The 20079-nt window shown below is 33.9% G+C and overlaps 1 protein-coding gene across 5 annotated transcripts in view; it reads left to right on the forward strand.

The window, feature by feature from the left end:
• The first annotated feature begins 7952 nt into the window (after positions 1–7952).
• The window catches only part of LOC138703372 (transmembrane protein 39A), a 42333-nt gene continuing 30206 nt past the window's right edge, over positions 7953–20079 (forward strand). Inside the window, exons 1-5 of one of the 5 annotated variants that reach the window (XM_069831191.1) lie at positions 7953–8221; positions 9159–9295; positions 12882–13083; positions 18846–18985; positions 19266–19364. In XM_069831191.1, the coding sequence (XP_069687292.1) occupies positions 8012–8221; positions 9159–9295; positions 12882–13083; positions 18846–18985; positions 19266–19364 (788 nt within the window). In that variant the 5' untranslated portion in view covers positions 7953–8011. The other 4 variants (XM_069831194.1, XM_069831195.1, XM_069831193.1 and 1 more) reach the window with 4 other exon arrangements.

The raw sequence follows: 20079 nt of genomic DNA on the forward strand, positions 1-20079 counted from the left end.
ACTTCTAGGAGAGCCAAATATAATCAATACAGTTAAAACTAGCAGATTGAGGTGGGCAGGACATGTAATACGTATGGACCCAAGTGAACCTTGCAAAAAAATTGTAATAACAAATCCGGGAGGTCAGAGAAGGCGAGGTCGATCGATGGCGACAATTACTAAGGGAGGCCCAGGCCCACCAAGGGCAAAAGGAACTGGGATGCCATCCTGCCCCACCTCAAGCCCTGTATATACAATGTATATATTTCTATTAAGAGGAGTAATACATTTCATCATCATCATCATCCTAACAGGTGATAGTCCTAGAAGGACTGTTCCAGTCTACAAAAGTTTTCCTGCCATCTCTTCACAGGGTAATCCAGTGATCTTTTCCCTGTTGGTCTGTAATTCAAGCTCGTTCGAGGAATCCCTGTTGTAGGCATATGCTGGACATGGTGAAGCCAGGAGATATATATATATATATATATATATATATATATATATATATATATATATCTATCTATCTATCTATCTATCTATCTATCTATATGACCTATGGTTTAGGAAACAGTTCTATAAAGCCTGTAGGTCATTTTGAGCAAAAAAGTCATATGAACATAGATCTGATGGTTGGTATTTAAGAAACTACAGCTTTTCGAGTCCTGAGAAAGTAGGAGCGGCAGTTGTGAACATAATTAAAGAGAATCAATTAAAAATAAACAGAAAGATTATTAAAAAATATAGCATGTATTAAACAATACTTTATTAAGCAGAAAATAGGTATACCTCAGTTTGAAAGTATATTTTCAAATACTGTATCTGAGATCACAGAATCAGACTTAAAAGAAATTTCAGCACATTTCTAATGCTCTCTTGTTGCGGTGTGCATATTCTTCTCTCTATCTCCTAATTTGTTCGTTTCTAGCTTCTTGAAGAGCATTCCAATTGGTAAGCTTGCAGATCTAATTATTCTGCCCCTTGTATAAGCAATTTGTGCACACTGTCCAGCATGAAATAGGGTACCATAAGATCTAAATCTGTTGTTTTCAAAACAAATGTATAAAAATGTTTTCTGGATCAACTCAAAAAAAACTCTATATAGTGTGCAGAATAGCAGAGAACTGCCTGATTGATTGTTCATTGATGTCTGTAATTGATGCACATTTAGCTGGCTCACTGAAGAATCGCCCAGCAGTATTGCCTTCACAAATTAATTTCATAACTTTAAAAAAACAACCTTTTTTCTTTCCGTCAGATTTAACAACTGGGCCACTGTGCAGTGTTGTCTAGCACATTAAATAAATTGAGTATCGCGTATGTCATGTATATTGTGTTTTTGTTAAATTATTATCTACAAAAATGCTAAAGCCTCTACTGGTTTAAATGGAGGCAATTTAAAGGCCCTTTTATAGCAATAGCCTGCGTAATTTCCTTAATCATTCCTCTGCATCCCTTTTTCCAGAAGCCTTCGAAAAGCTTTGCAGCTAAAAATAAGTTCCTCTTGCGAACATTGCTGTTAATAATGACTATTAATTTCCGTTTGGTTTTCATTCCACTCTCTTCGAAGGTTTTCTGGGGTCTTTCTATCCTAGGATTAGAAATTTGAGGCTGTTTACTGTAAGAGATACTTTATAAAACCTTATCAGGAAATGTAACGTGTTTTTCCAACCAAGAACTACAATTTTTAAAAAATGTGACTTAATTTTGACTGTACTGCTTACAGCGCTTATCGAATTTGCACTTAAATTGAACTGAATGCTGCACAATACATCACTAGCTGATGACCGTGCACTAGCACAATTTTCCAAACCATCAGGGGAAACAGAGTAGACAGCGTGTACCCTGACATTTTGTGAACGAAAAATTTTCTAGTTAATTCAATTATTATTCTTTTAGAATATTAATTATTTCCAAATACATGACATTATTGTATTCCCCGCTTTACCTATTTTCGATTTACTTCGGCAATGTTCGCTCTCGCATGTTACACCAGCGAATAGGGATTATAAAGAATGGACACTTCGCGTCGGTACCTTTGATGTAGCCGGACCGATTTCAATGACCTTCAAGCCAGCTAGAGCGTCAGATTCTGCTTTCTCCCTAGAGTTGGCGCTGACATCACACCAGCTAGCAGTTGACACAGCGGAAATATAACACATACAATTAATACATCTAGGTACATTATGTAAAAGGTAAAAGTATCCCCGTAACATGCCATGAAGGCACTTGGGGGGCAGGGAGGTAGAGCCCCATGCTTTCCATGACCTCGGCACTAGAATGAGGTGGTGTGGTCGGCACCACGCTCTGGCCGCCTTTTACCCCCGGGAAAGACCCGGTACTCAATTTTATAGGAGGCTGAGTGAACCTCGGGGCCGTTCTGAAAGTTTGGCAACGAGAAAAAATCCTGTCACCACCTGGGATCGAACCCCGGACCTTCCAGTCCGCAGCCAGCTGCTCTACCAACTCAAATAAAATAAATTGGATCCATAAAATAATAAATTCTTCATTAACTGTAATGTCTAGACTCTAGAGTTCCCTTATAATGAGAGTTCAGACGTTGACCCCAACAACAATTAAAATATGTAATGATTTGATAGAGCTGAAAATGAAAAAACAAAACTCTTACGAGAAGTAAAACCATTTACCTATATTGTATTATATACAAATATTAAACGAATTCGATACTTAATTTTATAATATAATTTATGATATCTGAAATATAAAATATTATTATTACAACTAGTTTGTCACTGAGAAATAAGGAAAAGCTGTTAACTTGAATTTATTTGAAGCAAAGCGTTAGGCCTACTGGATTATGCAATAAGGTAGGTGATGTTTGGATCGCAACGGTTTGGATCCTCAATTATAATCTTAGCGTATGCTCGATTACACTACCTCTAGCGCTTGAAAGTGGAACTAGCCGCTGGCGCACAGAGAAACAAAACACAGGAAAATTCGCTCAGTGTCCATTCTTTATAATCCCTATTCGCTGGTTACACTAAACACGTTGCTATGGTAGACGAAAGTAGACTCTGATGACCAGTCTCTGTGTTTTCCTTTCCTGAATTTCAAAGCTTTCAGATAGAGCAACACTAGCGCTATCTGTAGGTGCTGGCTGTGAAACTGACTTTCCTTCTGCGAGATTTCTCCGCCCAGTAGACCGTCGCTCCAGCTCTCATTGGCTAGTATTTGAATTTATGTAATGTGCTCTTATTGGCTATCTCAGGCATGCTTTTAATGTAGTTAATTTGAATTTACTTTATTATAATACACCTAAAATAAAATAATAATATAGAAATACGAAGTATAGCGAACTTACTAATAAATAAGTGATAGCATCAAACAGTTCAAGTACATGCCTTTTCTTGCCCGCCAATACTAGTTACGGTATTATAACGGAAACGAACAGTTTCAATTGTTTCAAAGTTACGAGTGTGGTGTAAGACGTGAGAGCAAGGTGACTAATAGGATATGCATATGCTAGTGTATTATAATCAAATGATAGGCCTAAGTGATAATTCTGCTTTATATAGGCATAGTGTATAGTTACTGATAAAATATAAAGTCTAAATTGTTTTCTCGTGTGACAGTTTGTGTGTTTATTCAAGATCTAATGGCTTCGGAATTTAGCAGTCCTGACTTCAATTGTTGTGTATTTACTTAACAATGGTATTTCCTCTTTGTCGTTAGAACAAAAGGTAACAATAAAAACATTACAGAAACGGCCTGACTTAACATTATCACAACAGGACGGAAAATTTGTTCGAAAATTTCAGAAAAGCTGGTATGATAAATATCAATGGTTGTGTGAAACTGGTAAAGATCATTCACAAAACCTATTGTGTTTTTATTATTTGATGTTTGGCGTTGACGGGGAAGATTCTTGGCGTAGAACGGGTGTAAACACCATAAAAATTTTCGAAAAAATGCTAAAAAAAAACACGCGGCATCTGAGAATCACAAAGTGCGCCGAGAAATTTCATATATTAGGGCGGTGCCGTATCGACCACGCCGTTTCAGAGGGGCAGAGACTACAGGCCATTAAAGACAATGAAATGGTTTCAAAAAATAGGAAAATTGTCAACAGATTAGTAGATGTTTGTCATTTAAGTATTCAGGAATTGCCGTTCAGGGGTCATCGAGAAAGTCAAAGTTCATTTAATAAAGGGAACTATGTGGCTACTCTTGATTTATTGGCTTCGGAGGAATCTTGCATGAAAGACCATTTAGAATCAGAAAATGTCTTCAAAGGTACTTCTAGTGACATACAAAATGATTTGATTAAGGCTGTTACTATTGCCGTTCAGGAACGTATTCGAAAAGAAATAGAATTAATTAGCTGAATTCGTTTCTGTCCAAGCTGACGAAACTACACATGTTTCCGTTAAATCACAGTTAAGCATTATTGTGAGGTATTGTATTAATGGAAAAGTCGAAGAGTGGTTTCTAGGCTTTTATGACGTGTCTGCTGATAAGACTGCTAGGGGTTTAGCTGATGTCATAATCACAATTCTAAAGGAATGGAACATTGATGACACCAGACTCGTGTGTAGACTTATGACGGAGCTACAGTAATGTCTGGCCATAAAGGGGGTGTCCAGGCAATTGTCAGACAGTCATCTTCGTACATTGTTACGCCCATCAACTCAATTTCACTAAACTATAAAAGAGATGAAATTGTTCATATGCAATTTATCTATTTTCCACACATTCTTCTCTCGTTCTGCACGTCGCGTCGTGCAGAGTTGCTGAGAGAGCAAGGTTTTTAGCTTCCTCATCCTTCTAAAATTCCAGACACAATAATATGATTGAAATAGGAAATATAAAAAAAAAAATATATCTGTCTACCCACTTAGCTCACGCTTCGCCACTGCTCCTAAGGGCATACTCATGCAAGGCTTTATTTGAAGATTTAGCACAAAACACTTCATAGAGCACTTGGCGAGTCACAAAGAAGTGACCTGGCCACTGGCTTCGATCTACATAAAAAAACTGGTTTTACTCAAAAGGTGCATATATACCACAGATGTTAAAACAGAATATTAAAATACACACATGCAGCTATCTTATCATAGCAAAATCAAAATTTACACATAATTTTTTTCAAAGCCAAAATCAAAATTTTAGCACAGTGCACACATTCTATGAAATATTGTGTTTTATTATAATAATCGCATATAAATACATTTTTAAATTTATTAAACAAATTCATACCGGTACCTAAGAGTTTAGGATCCAGTTGTATCCTGAAGGATATACTGGGTGTTCAGTTCAAAGTGTGTCATGGCTCGCTGTATGCCGTCATGTGGCTAGTCGATGAGCTTAGAGAATTCAATCTTCCTACACTTCCACAGAGGTGTATTACTTTTGTGCCAGAGAAGTTTCCTAGCAAGTACGGCGTTCATTCAGAAGAGTACTTACTGATACGTACGGTAATGCCGGTAGTGGCAGGAATGTGAACTGTTTCGAAACATGTACTGAGGTGAGTGTTTTTTCTTACTGTCGGGATATGTGGAGAGAGTTAAGACGATTACTTACGTATTTGTTGACATTAATTTCGATGGTCAACATGGACACGGAGCATTTGATTTGTGTTGTGGAATGTTTCCGTACGCAACCAATGATAACAAATACCCTGCATATGACTTGCTTGGCAAAACACAATTAGAAAGAGGTTATGGTAGCACACAGCCCGTACAGACCGCCATCTGTTGCTACGATGTTCAAGTTATACCGTACACGTTCTCAAGTTCAGATTGAACGCCTTGATTAATAGGCAACTTCTCTGACACAAAAGCTGAAACTCGCTTCAAATCGCTGACTCGTCGACAGTGACGTCATGACACACTTTGAAATGAACACCCAGTATAATTTCATTGTTTGTGACTGTTTTTTATAACACAACGTGCAAACAGAGACTGTTGACTCGCGTGTTTGAGGCTCTCCCTCGTTATCGTTTGGGGAGGAAGTTTATTTTCAGACCTCAATAAACCAGTGGCGAAGCTCCGAAGAAGCTTTTGAGGCTTAGCCTACTGGTACCCAAAAATTTGAGTTATTATAGCCTACCTAGTAACATTAGGTATATAAGTTCGTAATAACGATGTATCGTAACACTTGGTTTAACTCCGATCCTTCCAAATATTAAGTTCACTGTTGGCAGTCATTTCAAGATCCGCGAGAGTTCAGTGCGAGGCGAGGCTTGTGGCCACAAGTCTCTAAAGGCATGGCTACGACTTTGACTCGTAAGCTTGAGGGGGGACCAAGGAGGGAATATCGATTCACTACATCTCCGTGCTAAACAAGGCTAGCCTTGTAGCCTACTGTCACAATATGTCGCGCTATATTGGTACTCTATGAATGGGCTGTGTTATTGAGCGTTAGTTTAATCAAAACTGTATGCGTGCGTATGTTGCATATTTTGTGTAAAATGGCTCATACTGAAAAAAACATTGTCATTATTATTTATTTGTAGAATTGAAAAAGAGGCCCTTTTAGTTGGACGTATGAAACAAAATGTACCTACAAAGATATAGAAGCTCGACACTACATTTACGTAGGTACTAACAGCGGATAGAGAAAGACAAAACAGAAATTTTCAATTTTCGTGGTAAGCTTATAAGGAAATATCCTTGGGTGACAGAGTGCTCTGAGACAAATAAGTTATACTGTTATAGCTATACCGGTATTCAGTTTGGGGGTGAAAATGAGTGGTCATCATCTTGTGCGGTCTGTGTCAAAAAATATTTTGATAGAAAAGTCAAGAAATATCATTCTGCTCTGCTGTATAAAAAGATATAGGCCTAAGATAAGCAGATTTTTTCAGCATAACTTACTCAGTATTTACACCTTAGCTTCTTCATGGCAATAAACTATCCTTCGTTATACTAGAACACAAGTGAGACGTAACAAATGGATTTCATAACTTTAAAAAATTATATTTTTTCCCGTCCGTTTTAACAACTGGCCCACTGTGCACCGCTAGATCATATCGCGCAGTTCATGGAGTGTCATTAAACAACATTTTTTTTTTCTTTGGTTGACTTAATACCGTATGAAAATTGTTGTATAACTTGTAAATCTGCAGAGACTAAAGTTTGGAAAACAGTAGGCCCCAGAGTTTAGAGAATGTAAGAAGCCGTGCTGCACAGTATGAAAGAGCATGTTCCAGATTTAATTTCTTGCATGCCAAATATAAAAACATAAATGAAGTCTTACTATTTCTTCCTGCTAACTTGAAATATTCTAGCGGCACAAGATAGCCTATGTACTTAACTAGGGAGTGATATGGGATAAGAAAGACACGTCTGAGATAACATGGTAACGTAAGTTGAGACTGGTTTCTTGTTAACAGCACTGCAATGTCTCTAGCTTTTGAAATAGTCGTAAAAAAGAAAGCACGTATGCAGATTTATTTTGCGAATATTTGAGATTTGTATAGCAATTTCATTCACTACTGCTCTACTGTTTCCTCTTTATGATGAATAAGATTCGTATAAAGCCATAAATAATAAACTGACACTGAATAACCCAATGGATGAGGGCGTGTCTCATTCTATTAAAACAACTGTTGCTCACAGTGACTCTGATTTCAAGAATATTCATAATAACAATTCATAAGTGTAATATGTTTAAGCGTTCAATAGCAAATTCAACAGTGCTATTGCACTAGATTAAAAGAAGGCGAGATTAATGAGTTTTGTAAATAAATTTCATTGTATCTTTTAATCCCGTTACAGCATAATAGCTGCAATATCTGGACCACTATAGTACCAATTTTCACATAAATCCAAAACATTATGTGATATTTATATAAAGGCAAATGATACGGTATACAATGGCAAAGCGATATAAATTTTGTATTAAGTTTATTGCACAAGAATTGACATTTATGAAAAAAACTATTTTTAACGTTCAATGAGCGTAATGTTAAAATGTTTGCATTTCTATATTGGTATTACTGGAAATGTTAGTGATTTTTTTTTTAATTGCCTGGAGCAACGTGGATACGAAGTGATGTTAGTGTGTTGTCAAAATGAATCCATGGGACAAGAATGCCGTAGATGACAGTAGAGCAGTGTCAACATTTGTGTTAATTCCTGCAATATTGAGTGTCGCTGCAGCGTGGAGTGTCCGGAGATGGTGGAGTAACACATTACCTTTACATACACATGCTGTCAGTCGTCGAAGAAAACTTACCCGGGATCCAGCTGCTGGACGACGGCCGCCAGCACTGCCGCTAATTGTAAATGATCATAAAACTTTGCCACTTTTATTAACATTTAGATCATTCGTATACTTCACCGAAGTGGCCAGGCTGCAGTAAGACTGGTGCCTTCCTAAATCAGTTTATCAAGATTACAACTAAAGCCTAACAAACTACGAGGGTAAAGATTTCATTATCACTGGTTTTTCCTGTTCGTGATGTCATGTTTCCTTTCAGTATTTTTTTTTTTTTTTTTTTTTTTGTTTTGTGGTTAAATATCTTAAAAGATGTAATCGTGAAGTACAGTATTTCTGAAAAATATCATTTAATTATAATAGAGACTTGTTTACTAGATTTATTCTACCCTTTTCTTTATTGTTTACATATTGAATAAAACTCGCGGATGTTTTCATATAGCCTATGGAGAGAGAAACAATTGAAGACGATTCGTGCCTTTGCGTAAGCGAGTCTGATTTTCTTTTGTGGGATGAACTTCTTGTTGTGTCTTTTCGAAAGAATTTAATGAACTAAATGAAGTGTGGAATAATACTGTAATATTTCTACGCAGTGTGTTTTTATGTTAATGAAACATAATTGTATTTAGTGTATTAAGTTGGTAGAATGTTTAGAACAGGATCTAATGTCATAGCAGAAGTTACCAAAATGTCATTGAAATGAATAAATACTACTTTTATCGGAAGGTGGAGTTTGATTCCCTTGTTATTTTAGTGGGTTTTAGTGAATCTGAAAGTATAGTGTCATAATTTGCGTCGAATTTTGATTTTGACATAAGTTTGTTTGCTTTTACGTTGAGCTTTATTGACATTTTAACTAAGTGAGACTAACAAGGTCAGTCTAATTGCTCGACCGACTTGTACATAACCTGTATAATGTTATTAAAATTAGAGTAAAATTATAAATGTAAATAATCCATATTTTAAACCCATTTCATAGGTTTAAAAATGTTTTATTTCAGAAAGGAACTACATCCAAATCAGTAGATCCCTTAGTTATGCCAAGTGGGAGGAGGAACATCAGTAGAGCAAACTCTAATAGACCACCGCCTCCACCACCACCTAACTTGGTTTTGAATGATGACACACACAAACCAAAGTAAGTGTTTCAAAATACATGATTCACTGTCTTGGTTTTTACCGTATTGTTGTAGTATAGAGTGAATTGTTTGAGATTAATATTAACATGTAATTTAAACGATTGGTAATTTTAAAGATACGATGGAACTATAGGATGTCATATCACTTAAATAATCATATCGAATCTCGGGCGTGCTAATTATGAAGTGGTAAACGAGAAGCAGTTATTTTTTATTTCACAGCATCTGTGTAGCCACATTTTGAAACCTACATATAGGCCTAGGCCTACACATTGAAAGTATAAGTGTCTCCTAGTATGTAAAAACAAGTTAGCAGAGGAAGTGTTCAGACGAATAGGGAGAGTACCGGTATCTTATAGTGAATCAACCTGCACAATTATGTTCAGTAACCATACATGCTTCGAGTAGTGAAGAATGATTTCTTTCCACGTCATGTGACAGTTTTCTGCAATTGCAGACAAGTGAATTCCAGAACGACTTTTGCATCAGTTGCTGATTATTCAGAATCATTTTAACACTGTTTTTGTCCTTGAGGAACATAACCTTTCCAGTGAACTATTATTTTGTGACTTACCAATCTTTTAATAGTTCAGTAATTCATGCATTATGTTCAGAAACTGAAACTGTGCTTAGCAGTTATCAGTGTTCAATCTTCAGCAAATAAATCTCACGACTTCTGGTATATTAAAAATTTAATTTATTGGCTTACTTCATAATAATTGCTGGAACTGTCAGTTGAAAAAAATACCAACTGTGAATGGATATACCATCGTGAACATCTCTCACTCCCCCCCCCCCCCTCACCTACCTCCCCTCCCAAAAAAATGAACTCTAGGCAAGGCACATGGTTCGTTGCGTTATAAGGCTTTAGTTTTAACAATTTTATTGCTGTCCTGGATACACCTGCCTTTTGAGCTAACTTACTTAACGATTTAACTGTTCTAGTCTACAACCTATGTCATTGAGGGTTTTTTTTTTTTTCAGTGAGAACGCGATTTATGGTGCTACTTTTTTATTTAAAAGTGCAATAAGTGCAAGTGAGTAGTAGGGGAGAGAAAGAGAGAGGGATAGAAAAGAGAGAAATAGGAATACAGGGAGAAAAATGAATTGCCGAGGCTGAAAAAGAATTAAGGTTCAGTTCGCATATATTACGGGGGTACAGATCCAATGGTCGGACTTGGCACACCAACTTGCTGAGATAATCTCATTATCGATTTTTTGGGGCTTCTCGTTATGTCCATTCTGTCGACTACTTCTGGGTCTTCATTGTCGGACACTTATTCTTCTTTACATTCACAACAGATTCAGTAATCCTCCATTTCTTATACAGATTTTGAATTGTATTGGTTGTGGGTATCTTGACAGGATATTTCGCCTCAAACATTTCTTTAGTCTTCTTAATGGAGCCTTCTTTATGTAAAATTTCACAATATCAATTAGGTGTTCAACTGAAAACTTAACCATTTCTCTCACAATACTTCCATGATATTCACGTTACTGTTAAACTCAACTGTCGAACTCTAAAAATACGTAAACGGAGCATAGTGTAGCCAAATATGAATGCAGTGTGGCCAACATCTATTTATGAACAGAGTGCAGTAGCCAGGCAGAGTGAGACAATGAGGCGTACCAGTTTTATATGGGACACCCAGTACTTTTGTGTAAGAGTATTAAGTTCACTGTACGGTAAGTTATAGCTTGTTAGAAATTTCGTGTGACTATACTGAATATTTTTTTGTAACAGAAATTGGAATGCTTTGTAATGAAAATGTTAGTAGCATTCAGAAGTTAAAAATTCAATGTTGCTCTGTTATTTTTCTTGTTTATTCTGTTTAAATATAGGCTATATATATTTTTTTTAATACTATACACTTGAGCTACATTAGGCACTGCAGCCCGAAAGAGCAGAAGCTCGTGCTCGGGCACAGTTCAGATCAGTTATACAAAATATATCACAAAATTAAGAGAGTTCATTGAGCACAATAACATTAATAAATGGTAAAATAATACAGCATGTAATAATAGGGTCTATATACAAATAGAAAATACAAAAGTACATAAATATTAGAGTATCAATTTTTAACTCAATTAGCTTAAACAAATAAATAATTAATCTGATTTGTTTCTTAAATCTATGTGTGTTAAGTGTACTTAGCTCAGGGTAAGTTCTAATTAATTCATTATATATTTTGGGTCCAAAATTTCTGCTGTGTTTAAATCCTGTAGTTGTGTGGCATTTGGGAGTATTTAGAAAGAAACTGTAGTTTTGTCTCATATGGTATTCGTGAGGATCAAATTTAAATTTATTGTGGTTTTTATGGAAGCAAATCAGCAATGTTTGTTTATCAATTTGTTCTAGATTTGATACACTAAATTCCTGAAAAATTAATTTTGTTGGGTAATCAAAAGGTTTATATAGACAAATTTTGATAATTCTTTTTTGGAGCAAGTTTAAAGGATGGAGAGTCGATTTTGCCATTCCTCTCCAACCTAAAATACCATACTGAATTATTGATTGAAACAGCTAAGTACACAGTACGCAGAACATAAACAGGTAATATAGATGCAATATTTTAATTCTTTTGTGAAGAAGACTTTTAATGTAGTAAAGAAGAATATTTTTGCAAGGCAGATAATTGTTTATTTATATAAGAATAGACATTAAAATGTCAAAATGTATACATGTAAGGAAAGCATCAATTTGTAATCTTTTAGTTCATATTATTTAAACTTTTACAGTACTATCACTTGCTTTTGTTTAAGTGGTGTAATTACTTCTTATTGGCATAGTCTCATTTGTTTACTGATAAACAGAATTCTCATTTGTAACAAATAGCAATTGAATTAAAAATACAAGTTACAATAAAGACATGTTATGAATCTCTAGAAAATAAATGTTGTTGTTGTTTTCTAATGCCAGGCGTTTGACAATAAAGTCATTTGATTTCTTGCACTCCAATATTTTTCAAAGATATTATCATGGCCAGCCACTGAAGCACAGATTTTGAGGTGTTCCGAATCCATTTCTTGGTTTGAGTTGCACAATGGGCAGTTAGGGGACTGATATATTCCAATTCTATGCAGGTGTTTGGCCAAACAATCATGGCCTGTTGCCAATCTAAATGCAGCTACAGACGATATTCGTGGTAAATCGGGATTTTGATGCAGAGAGTTCCATTTTTTTCCCTTGAGATTGTGTTATCAAATTTTGTTTGTTGAAATCTAAGTATGTAGATTTAATAAATCTTTTCACAGAGTAATACGTAGATTTAGTAACAGGTCTGTAAGTAGCAGTGCTGCCCTTCTTTGCTAAAGCATCCGCATTCTCGTTTCCCAGGATTCCATAATGGGATGGTATCCATTGGAATACAATTCTTTTATTGAGTGATATTAATTGAGAGAGCATTTTAGTTATTTTCTAGAAAATAAATATAAATATACATTTTAGTGTTTACATTTTATTGTTAAAATTATATGCATCGTGTTGGTAACATTTGAAATTGTGAATAAATTAAAGTTATTGATGTGTGTAATGTATTGACATTGATATTCATCGTTAAAAGTAGTTTTTTCCTTCTTTTACAGAAGTTTTGGACAAATGACTGATAATACAACGTCGAGAGTTATATCACCTAAACATATTCCAATTCCTAGTATCCCTCAAGATGGGAATTTTGTTTTTGAAGTCATTATGTTTGTTTTCACTGGTATGACCTCTTTTTTACAATTTCTTCATCTTTATCGAACTGTTTGGTGGTTACCACAGTCATATACAAGATATACAATGGTAAGTTTTGAATTCACTCAGATTAATATACTAAATGTTATCAATTTCTGTATTTATTATGCTAATTCATGCATATTCTGTTTTCATTAATCCTAATTGTGACAATTTTTATTTCAAAATGACAAATGCCTTACACCAAGGATTTGGGGCCATTTTGTATAGTAATTAAGTATCAATTTTGATAGTTCACAAGAAGTAATCTTCTTTGACTTTGCTATCAACATTATGAAAAGCCGTGACTTGAGAAAAACTAATACAAAATATAGGATACAACACAAAACACACACTCCAATAACATGAAATGCAGAACGTAACACGAAATATAGCACAAAAAGCAGAAAACACTATGCATGCACATTTGCATATATACTGACTTAGCGTTCATGTTTGCTCTTTCTCTCTCTCTCTCTCTCTCTCTCTCTCTCTCTCATTCACGCATGCACTCTCACACTTACTCACTGACACTACATTATATCATACATTTAGTAAGTAAGGTAGAATTTCACTAATTCCACATAACACAGCATGTACTGCGTCATACACTACTTCACTAGAGCTCGATTTATATATATATATAAATAAAATTTGTTATTGAATATAACAGGCAAAGCCCAGTTTCAATGTTCAAGACTGACAATTGATATAATTTATAAAACATAAACAAGAGAAAGGGAACATACTCTTATTAAAAACTGAAACAAAATAGAAAAAAGAGAAAGGAAAAAAAATTGAAAATAAGGTGTGAAAGTAGCTTGAAATTAACTGACAATATTCTGTAAAATATGATAACTAGAGACGAGAATTCCATGCAAATGCATGTTTTTATAGGAACATTGGACATAGCTCAAACTTAGTACTTATCCATTTCATTACTTTTCATTTCCAAATATGTGTACTTTTTCCGTGCATATTTGCATGTTTTGGCCTTTTTGGGGATGAAATATCCATAATGCATATTTAAGCAATTTTTAGCTTAATCATGCATATAATATACATTATATTCAGTTTAAATGCATGTTTTAATGATTTTGAGTGGACACCTCAGTTTCTCGATTTTTATAACCCCCATTGTAGTTTCAGGAATCAGGATTGAAGAATAAAAAAAACTAAATAAAAGAAAAAGGTTCATTCAAGTTTGCACCCATAACTTCTTGCGATGTAAAGAGGTCATTCTCTGCCTACAAAAACATATCAACTGACAAGCGCAGAAACCTCACAGAAACCAATTTAGAGATGTTGTTAGTTGTTAACTGTGCAAAAAAATGTGAAGTGAAATAAATTTGGAACGAAAATGAAAGTGCATATTTTAATGTATTTTTCGCTTGATCATGCATTTTCGTAGTTTGATAGTGCATGAATGCATGCATATATTGGGATTTTATAGTGCATGAAATTCTCGTCTCAAATGATAACCAATTATTCTGTATTTAGAAAAATTCATATTGAAAATATCAACATTCGGATGAGGATGTAATTTATTGTGTAATTGTAACATTTGGAAAACTGAGGAATTTTTGTGCGATTCAGTATTTGCCCTTGGTATGGAAAATAAATTTTGAAATTTTGTATTAAGCTTGCTTGCATATAATGTAATGCAATAAAATAAACCAACACAGTCAAACTTATTGTTAATAATTTTATAAAGAAAGTTTAAAGATGGAGAATTTCGACTAATTTGCAAACTAATAAAATGGAAATGTTGAAGCCTTGTAGCATACTTACTGGCTTTTAAGGAACCCAGAGGTTCATTGCCGCCCTCACATAAGCCTGCCATTGGTCCCTATCCTGTGCAAGATGAATCCAGTCTCTACCATCATATCCCACCTCCCTCAAATCCATTTTAATATTATCTTCCCATCTATGTCTTGGCCTCCCCAAAGGTCTTTTTCCCTCCGGCCTCCCAACTAACACTCTATATGCATTTCTGGATTCGCCCATACGTGCTACATGCCCTGCCCATCTCAAACGTCTGGATTTTATGTTCCTAATTATGTCAGGTGAAGTATACAATGCGTGCAGCTCTGCATTGTGTAACTTTCTCCATTCTCCTGTATCTTCATCCCTCTTAGCCCCAAATATTTTCCTAAGAACCTTATTCTTAAACACCCTTAATCTCTGTTCCTCTCTCAAAGTGAGAGTCCAAGTTTCACAACCATACAGAACAACCGGTAATATAACTGTTTTATAAATTGAGGACTTCACCCGAATAACGGCGTATACCCTTTTACGCCCGTTTTCCGACAATCAAGGGATTAGATAGTTGAATACGTGTAGTACACTGTAATAAATTTTCGTAAGTCTAGCTTCAATACTTAACACAGGACACAATGTTGCGTGTTTACGTTGAACAAGTGAATGCACCTACTACAGTGGCGGTCACATGCTGTTGCAAGCCATACTGTAGTAGGCTAATATTCGATGTTTAGGCCTACTTCTGGTTGTTAGTTGCAGTAGTGAATCATGACCGAAAATATGGGAAAAAAGGAGCTTGTGAGCAAAACTAAATGGAAAACCGAAGAAAAGAAAATTAATAGAAACATTGGCAAGTCATACACAAACTTGTATAGGCAAGGAGAGAAGTAATTTACACCTTTAAAAAGATGAGGTATGAAAATGTGTACACATGAAATTTCAAAGGACGATCAACTCTCTATTTTTAAATGCCTTTGGGACATGAATTCGAAATTAGAACAATATCATTTTATTACTTCTTGCCTTGAAAGAGTGAATCTAAAAACTAAGAAGCTTCAGTCTTTCAAGACGAGGGATAATGTTTGGAAAGATAGTGTTTTCTGAAGTGGAGGTAAAAAAATTGATGTTGTTAAAACTTTCTATTGAGTCTATTGCAAATTTCAGAGAAACGATGAACAACAGTTCAGAATAAACTGTTTTCCGGTGGCATCCTCAATGATAAAACGGGTACACACTTAAATCGTCCTCAGACAATCATGATGCAAAATATAAACAACTGAAATACACTACATCAGGGGTATTTTCAGCTTGAATCCCATAATCTGCATCATTTGTTTCCTTCACGATTTGGAAGACTGGAATGGAAGTGTCGCAGCTGAAACTTTTTTGAGTCCAACACAAATGAACCCAATGTCTTTGAAACCCTCCAAGGCGGAGGACTGAAGAGACCTCTTAGAGTTTTTAGATGAAGATGGCCAAAGTTGACTGAACACAATGCTGAATAAAGTCGGGACATTATCACACAATGGTGAAGATAACTCTAGCAATAATAGTGATGATGTATGAAGAAGAAAAAGACATAAATATAAGAAAACCATAAACTAAAAATGTAATGCTATTTTGTAGGGCTACTTGTGTAATTATTCAATATTTTTATTTAGTATGTTATGGTAAATGTATATTTTATTTTGTTGAATTTATTTTATTTTACTTTTTAAGACAAAATTATTAATAAAGTACGAGATATTCCCATAAATAATTAATTTTCATGCAAAGTTAGACACCTAGAACATCAGAATAATTAAAAACAGTACTAAAACATATCGTCGCCGGAAAAAGGGCGCATACAAAGTTCCATATTATATTTATTTACTAATAGCAGAACATACTATTTGCTGTTATGTTTCAATAATTTTATTTTAAATATCCTCGACACTATTTAACAGCAATGAAAAACTTTTTCGACCCAACTATGATCAACCTGACAGCTTACAAACATTGAAATTAGTTTATATCAGAACTACATTTTGCTGTATACGCCCTTATTCGGGTGATGTCCTCAATTCTAACTTTCAGATTTTTTGACAGCAGACTAGATGACAAACGCTTCTCAACCGAATAATAACAGGCATTTCCCATATTTATTCTGCGTTTAATTTCCTCCCGAGTGTCATTTATATTTGTTACTGTTGCTCCAAGATATTTGAATTTTTCCACCTCTTCGAAGGATAAATCTCCAATTTTTATAGTTTCATTTCGTACAATATTCTGGTCACGAGACCACACTGATGATCCCCAATAATTTCATCTACATATGGAGTTAATCTTCTCAAAAGGATATTCAACAAAATTTTGTACGTCAACAAAAGTGATATTCCTCGAAAGTTACTGCAGTTAGTCTTGTGCATTGTAGCATAACTATCATAAATAGGGTAGTTATTATAAAGTCTATAATATTACCATTTTAGAAATTTATTTTGAATTTTTTCTAGTAACAGAATATATTTGTTAGTAACTGGAATTCAGATAACCGCAGAAAACTCTAATTTAGATCAAACAATGGAATCATACAAAATTATTATAGTTTTGACTTCAAATTTACAAGAATTTCTCATAACAAAACATAAACGTTTATAGGACAAATTTATAAATATTATTGATATGACTATGAAATGTAAAATTACTGCTAAATAATATACCTAAATTTTTCTGTTCATTTTCTACTGGTAAAACATTTGCCTCTATTTTATATGCAATTTTAATTGTATTTTTCAATCTAGAAAAGGTCATATGTGTACACTTATTAAAATAACAATTTATTATTACAAATATCTAAGTTTGTAATATCTTTTTGAAATAGCTTACAATGTGATATAATTTTGATTTATTTTTACAATTTAATATCATCAGCAAATAATACAATTTTAGAATGTTGTATACAATTCACAATATCATTAACAAACAATAAAAACAATAATGGACCGAGATTAGAACTTTGAAGCACACCAGAATTTACTGTAAAAGGCTTAGAAGTATGTCCATGAAAATTCACAACTTGTTCTCTTCCTTTCAAGTAAGATTTAATTATTGATAGCAATGAGAAAGAAAATCCAAATTGTATCAATTTTAGTACAAGAATATCTTGGTCAACCTTATCAAATGCTTTCTGAAAGCTGTATAAATAACATCAACTTGCAATTTATTATCTAGTTGAGTTGAAACAAATTGAGTGAAATTTAATAAATTTGTGATAGTTGATCTTCCAATCGTAAATCCACGTTGATCATGTGAAATTAATTTTGCTATGTATGTATAAATTTATTTGCACTAAAAGTTAATATTATTACTCGCCATAGTTTATAAATATACAGGCTATGCTAAATGTAGAACATGCAAGAGAATGCTAAAATATACAAGGAAATCTTTCTAAACTTATATAAAGTAATGGCATTTACATTGCTTCTTTATGGCTTTGAATTTTAGAGCATGTCAAAAGAAACCAGCTGAAATGAAATTCCTAAAAGCATAGCAGGCTATATGTTTTAGATAAAAAAAATCCAAAAGAAGAAATTAGAACATAATTAAGTTTATTCAAACCAATGTGCAGACTAAAAGAATGTAGAGAAAATTGACTGGCTAAGTAGACTAAGGAAATGGTGGGCAGAATAGGTCAGCTCTTCATGAGATCAGGATGAAAGCTGGATTATGTATATGATATATTGCAGGCTCAGAATGACAAAGTTCTATCTGACATTTTTAGCAAAATTGAGATTTTTGTTGCACTGAATTCTGCTACTTCACAGCTATCTACCATATAAATTATATGTTGATATCTCAATTGTTGTTCGTGATAAAGTTAGTTTGAAAAGGTTCTTATCTGCATTGATTTTATTAACAACCAGACTTTTAAAATGCTCTCCTGTAAAATTTACTAAACACTAGATAGAACCTTATCATTCTGAACCCTCAATATGTGTGTGTGTATGTGTGTATGTATATGCGTGCAGTAATATGTTATAAACAAACTTGTATAAACATCTCTATTTATTCATTATTATTTTGTTTTTCAGAATTTTTATTTGATAGATCCATATTTGGTTGGCTTCATTGCAACTATATTAGGCCGACGTTTAGTATATTGTGCATTGTCACGTACCGTAATGAGCTGGAGTCCAGTATCATTATGGCCTATTTTACAACAACTTCTCAGGTAATTTTATTTCACTCATTTTTATCATTACATAATTTGTAAAGAACTTTATACAGGTTATTATAATTTTCATTGCAGTATTTATTATAGTGTGTGTCATTTCTCTTTCAATATTTAGAACAGAAACCTTGATATGTGGAATAATATTGTACAGTAAAGGGCTATGATTTTTTTTTTAACCATAATTTGTTTGAAGTCTTTACTGCTGTTTCAGTTTTCAGGTTCATTTGTATGACATGCGTAATTTTATCTTATATGAAATTTTCTTTCTTTTTCACAGACTGATATTGTTGGGTCTTGTATTGGCGTCTCTTGTTTGGTGTGCATATCATATAATGCAGAGCCATCCTATTGTAAATATATTTTATTTATGCTACCCGTAAGTACTATAATAACTGTTAACTAATTTTCAAATAAACTCTATAATCATGATTGTTACCATACGTAATTACAGAAATTAAACATCTCATTATTTATTTTTTATATTATTACCATTTTTTTTGCGATTCTAAATAATCTGATTTCATGTAATATTGTTTTTATTTAATTTATTTATAAAATACCACAATTTATCTGAGATAAATTAAATGCACTAAGAGATATCTAGTGTTGGTGGAAGTAGAGATGCATCAAAATAAGCAGTAAGAGATCTAGGTGTATAAGCAAATAACATATATCTGGAAATCAAATCATTTTATGTTTTCGTCACATCTGTTCATCTATTTGTCTGTATGAAACAATTTCACTCATTGAGCATATTTAAAAAAAATTTTGAAGCTTAGGAATTTAGTATAATCATTGATAGAATTCAAATTTTGATAAAATCTTGTCATGAAAAGATTTCAAGTCATGAATTTTTCTTAAAGTGACTAAATGTTGTAAAAATTGATTTGGATATTTATGTGTCTCAGTGAAACGTACAGCAGAGTCCAGTGCTTATAGCCCAGTTTCTGTCTGATGCTTTTCCAATTCACTGCAGACTAAAGCAAGAATATGCACTATCACCTTTACTTTTTACAAAAATAAAAACTTGATAACAGGATACAAACAACTCGCGGGAAAAAAGCAAGCAAAGCATCCACTCTGTGAAAGTA

This window comes from Periplaneta americana, chromosome 7 (assembly GCF_040183065.1).
Source record: "Periplaneta americana isolate PAMFEO1 chromosome 7, P.americana_PAMFEO1_priV1, whole genome shotgun sequence".
NCBI classification, from domain to species: Eukaryota; Metazoa; Arthropoda; class Insecta; order Blattodea; family Blattidae; genus Periplaneta; species Periplaneta americana.